This window comes from Cyprinodon variegatus, unplaced genomic scaffold, assembly GCF_000732505.1.
Source record: "Cyprinodon variegatus isolate N-32 unplaced genomic scaffold, C_variegatus-1.0 Scaffold86, whole genome shotgun sequence".
Lineage (NCBI taxonomy): Eukaryota > Metazoa > Chordata > Actinopteri > Cyprinodontiformes > Cyprinodontidae > Cyprinodon > Cyprinodon variegatus.
In genome coordinates this window covers 528,385-533,401 of record NW_015150539.1, presented here as the reverse complement: position 1 = coordinate 533,401, position 5,017 = coordinate 528,385, and the positions used below count along the sequence as shown (strand labels likewise).

The 5,017-nt window shown below is 36.0% G+C and overlaps 1 protein-coding gene across 1 annotated transcript in view; it reads left to right on the top strand.

Moving 5' to 3' along the window:
* Positions 1-5,017, top strand: part of LOC107083844 (GTP cyclohydrolase 1-like) — a 19,635-nt gene that overhangs the window by 9,371 nt on the left and 5,247 nt on the right. The window contains exon 3 of the mRNA XM_015373345.1: positions 3,928-3,983. Within this exon, the coding sequence (XP_015228831.1) occupies positions 3,928-3,983 (56 nt within the window). The remainder of the gene's footprint in view (positions 1-3,927; positions 3,984-5,017) is intronic.

The window sequence follows — 5,017 nt, the reverse complement described above, 5'->3', positions numbered from 1 at the left end:
GTTCAAATAGACACAAAATCTCATTTTTATTCATTCCACTGGTAGTCTGTTTTGCTCAAATAGCAATAGAGGCCTGTCTCTAATTCTGGCCTCTATCCAATAAAGGCCTGGTCTGTGATGCACTTGAGTGAAATAAAGGCCCGGGCCTATATTAGAGAATTTACGGTATATGGATGTCCCAGGCAAACATTATTTTGCAGGAAAAAACAAAAAACTATGTGATTATGATCTTAATAGAGTAACTCTATGATATAATATTCAGGTATTAGCTGTGTAATTAGTCAGGCTGTTTGCTCCATTATCCCACCTAAGGGAGGCTGATTTACAGTCAGCTCACTCACACCTTATTAGCTGTAGTTTTAAATTAGTTTGATGTGTGGAGTTCTTTTAGCTTCTACATTAAAACATTTTTTTTTTTTTTTTAGGAGCTTAATGATGCACAAACAGCTGAATTTAGAGGGTAGTTAAGGAGCCGACTTTTGGCCAGTTGACCAGCAGTTTGTTGTAAGGCATGAAGGAGGGGGAAAATGTTCTTTACTTAGCTGGAAAAAACTATTGCTCCTGCTCTCTCTCTCTGCAAAAATAGGAAAAGAGATTTACCTCGTTGACATTTTATGGATTACTATTAAAAACTAAATAAAATAAAATTTACCAGTTTGATTTCTACATTGTAAAAGATAAAACTATCAGACCTAAGACAATATGATCTATGTGATGAAGAAGCTGGAGAGAAGTTTTTATTTGTGTAGAAAATAAATATTTTTTGTATTTACCTCTGTAACTCATATTTTAGTGTTTCAATAACCTTTCACTAACATATTTAGACATTATTGCCTGTTTTGGCATCCTATCTTTTTTTTTTTATTCTGTACGCTTTTTGACCGATGGGAAAATGTCTGAGTTAATTTAACTACCTTTTAGGTCTTGATAATTATGGGAAAAAAATATGGGAGGATATGCAGATGTCTAAAATCTATTCCTTATCATGAAGGAATGATAAGGAATAGATTTGTTTTCCAAAGGTTATAGTTTTTCTTTTTTTTCGCATCTATAGTTTATGGTCAAAAAGACTCAAGACCTTCTAAATTCAAGTCTTAAAAGATTTTCTTTTTTTTTTTTGTCACTTGTTTCTTAAAGAGTAAAATGTGTGTGAAGATTTTCAGTGCATCCCTTTCCAAACCAGCGCTGAAAATGCTTAGAAACAGCCTCCTCCTGCCTTTGGGCGTGTGCTTGTAAATCGAAATAAGTTGAGTGAAGTAGCAGTCTGTTTGATGTGCGTATATCAGGCTACTGCAGCAGAGAGGAGGAAGAAGAAAGACGTCGAAATTGAGAGATATTCGCACGCCTGTTGCTGCTGCCCTTTTTCCTCTCCAGTCAACAAATTGGCCCTGACATTTAAGTGAAGCTCACTTGGATGTTTGTGTGTAAGAGAATTAGAGCCTCCAGCGATCTGCAGCAGTGGATCTCATGCTGTTGACTCCGAATCGTCCTCCTTTCGACTTTTCCGCCTGATTTGATCTCCTCTGCGCCTCTTGTCATAAAAAAAAAAAAAAAAAAAAAAAAAACATCTTTTCAGTTTATACAAAATAGCACATATATACAAGTAACTAAAGGAAGTAATTACTTTTTTATGCCTCTCAGTTTTGTTTAGATTTGAACCTAATTGTAGTAGGAAAGCTGCTTGTAAGAGGGAAGAAAGAAACCAAACAAAGCAATTGAGAACACAGTCCAAATTTGCTAAACAGTGATGTTATCTCTGATATCAATTTTGCACTGACCTGCTAATTAATGGTAGCCTAGGGCAGGGATATTGGTGTATGCAGACGTGAAGTGCTTTGCCTGACAGACATTGGTGAGGGCATAAATGACAAGGCAGGAAGAGATTTATCTGTTATCTAGGATCCTACTGCTGCTGCTGTGTTTATTTTAGTATGTGTAATGTGAGTGGACTCCTCCTCGTTTGGTTTGTACAACTGGTTTTGTAAATGGCTGCAGTGATGTAAATAAATTTTGGGATATATGTATTTATGTTGTGCTTTGTTAGGGTTGTATTGTATGGTAATTATTTATGGCTAAATATCTGTTAAAGGTGCAATGGTGTGCTACATTTTGGTAAGAATACTTTTGATAGGTTTTGCTTAAGATTCCATGTACAGGTGGTCAGATTTTGTTGGGAATATATGGGTTCAATTATTCTGATGCCATTTATAATTCATGTGTTCTGACTATTATCTGTTCACTAACTGTCAGGTCTTTCTGCCCTAAGGTTTTTACTGTCAAGTATTTCAATAACTGCACCCCACACGTGGAAGGGATGGACTCCTGACATTACGAGTGTGGCTGGATTTACTCAGACAGAGCACTAGAGTCTTTTTCCATTGTTTATTTATTTTTATTTCCCTTTTTGTGATTAGTCTGTTAGACAACAGTCAGGTAAAAACTGGTTAGTTTTCAGCATGAGTCTCTCACACAACTTGCAAGACTATGCAGCGGCCTTCCTACGTGTCATTTATGCCCTCACCAATGTCTGTCAGGCAAAGCACTTCAGGTCTGCATGGACCTATAGCCCCGCCCTGGGCTGCCAGTAATTAGCACGTCAGTGCAACAATCAATGCACAATGGCCATCGACAATGAAAGCTTTAAAAGAAGTAAAACTTCTGCTCCAATTCTGAACAGCGTTATTTAGAGGTACAAAAGCACCAAATCTCCTTTTCTTCAAAACATCTCATAAATAATAACAGTCTCTTGTACTTGGGGCTTTAAATGCACTATTTTATACAATATTGAATGTGTGGAAGTTAGGAAGTGTAAAAGTCTAAAGATGACAACTGAATTCCCTTGAATTATTACCAAATAATCTAAAAACATATTTTTTGGTTTCAGCAAATTAGAAAGTATAGCAGTTTTCCTCCTTAAGCCAGGAAACACAGATGACTGGTAGCTTGCAGCAACATGTGGGGGAGGGGAGCATGATTCAAGGCTGTGTTTGGCCTGAGAAAAATGAAATAATTAAAGATGGGGGGAAATTATATTTGTGTGGTGCACCTGAATTTTGTTTCTTATTTTTGATGAGCTGCGTAATTTTACTAAGAATGACGAAATTAGGAAACCTTAGGACAAAACTTCTGGAAGTTCTTAATATGACCCCCTGGTGGTGGGCTTGAAGAAGGCTAGAATATGGTCTCTGTGATATTGAGAGTGGAAGATGATGGAAACTGATGGTCAAGACACTGTTTCTCATATCCCAGACTGATTTCATGAGAATACATCAGAATCAGTTAGGTAGTGTTCATTTATTTATTTATATTTAAATTAGTGCTTTGGTAAAAAAAAAAAAAAGTGAACCACACTAAACTTTCTGCATGACTTCCAGGTGGTTCAAGAATTAAAAGAACTGACTAGAAAAACAAACAGGCATCAAGTTACCAAATCAGGAATTTATTATGATTTAACTAAGAATCCAAAACCAGGGAATAGGTGGAGATCGATGTACGTGTGGTTTATGGCATAAAGCAACACAGCCATTTGCAGCCTGTTGCACAGCCACAGTCCGTACTCCATTTAAAAAAGCATTTTTAAAACCAAACCAAAGTGTCCTCAGTATTGGAAATGTTCTGTATTTTTGGTAGTTGCCTTAAGTAGTAGTTAGTGTTAGCAGCACTCGCAACATTTATTAGATCTATTTAACACGGCAGTGTGTCTATAGGAATCATATTTTGGATAGTTGTCTACATTCAAGCTTGATGCCAAATCAGATTTCTCTTTATCCTGTATATCTTTTATTTAGATGATCTAACTTAGACTGAAGTTCATAAAAATTTTCCTTAAATTGAACAAGTTTTCTACCTTCCACCTTTTTTTTTTTTTTTGTTAACATTTTGACTCCTCATGTTTTTTTTTGTCTGAAAATGTTTCACCTCATACAGGTTCACATTGGTTACCTCCCCAACAAGAGGGTTCTGGGCCTGAGCAAGCTGGCCAGGTGAGTCAACTTTATCTGACCTGATGAAGTAGCTGCTAGTGTCTGTCTGTGTATATAATCTGATTATTAAAACATCTGATCCCCCTGACCCCAATACCTTCAGGCTTATTGTACTAACACCCCTTACTAACACGCTGATACACACACACGCGCATCCTCCAACCCACTCCCACACCCACTGAGGTGTTGCTTTAAGCTATTACAATAAACTGTTAAACTGTAGAAATTAAAAACAAATATATATATATATTTAAAAAAAAAGTGGAATAATTATATCCATCCTTCCATCCCTCACTCTGGTCTGTTAGTAAATACATAAGTAATTAATAAATAATGTAGAGAGAAACTAATCAAATGTGAGAATATGATTGACCCCCATAGTTACAACAATCATTACATCAATCATTTGGTTCAGTATCTATAATCAGACCCAGGACCCATTATTGTCCAACATGTGGAATCAAACACAGCAGCCATGTTTTTATGGGTTTGAAAAAATAAAAACACATGAGAAACAAACCATGAAACCTTCTCAGTGGGTTTTTAGAATAATTATAAACTTTTCAGTGGATCAACAAGTGAAAAGTTTGTTCATACTCGGCCATCTTTGGCCGAGTATGAACAAACACAGCATTTCATGAAAAAAGAAACCTTTAAAACTAAAAATAATTAATGAAAATATTGTTTTTTGGGTGTGAAATTCTGAACAGGACTGTTGGCCTATCAGTTTATACCTTTAAACTCAGGGACATTCAGATAACGGGATAATGATCAATTAAACACTAGCTGGTCAACCTCTGAAAAATAAAAAAATAAAGAGTTTTGGAGTGGCCTAGTTAAAGGCTGGACCTAATCCCTAATTATATGCAGCGGTATAAACTTGTGTCTGAATGAATATAACTGTATGGAATAGATTGACTTTCCTCCATATTGACATAAAGCCCTCACAGACGGCCGTTCACTATCAAAGGCGGCACAACCAATTGTTAAGCTTAGAAAAGTCCCCAAAAAATATTTAAAAATTATTCAGATTA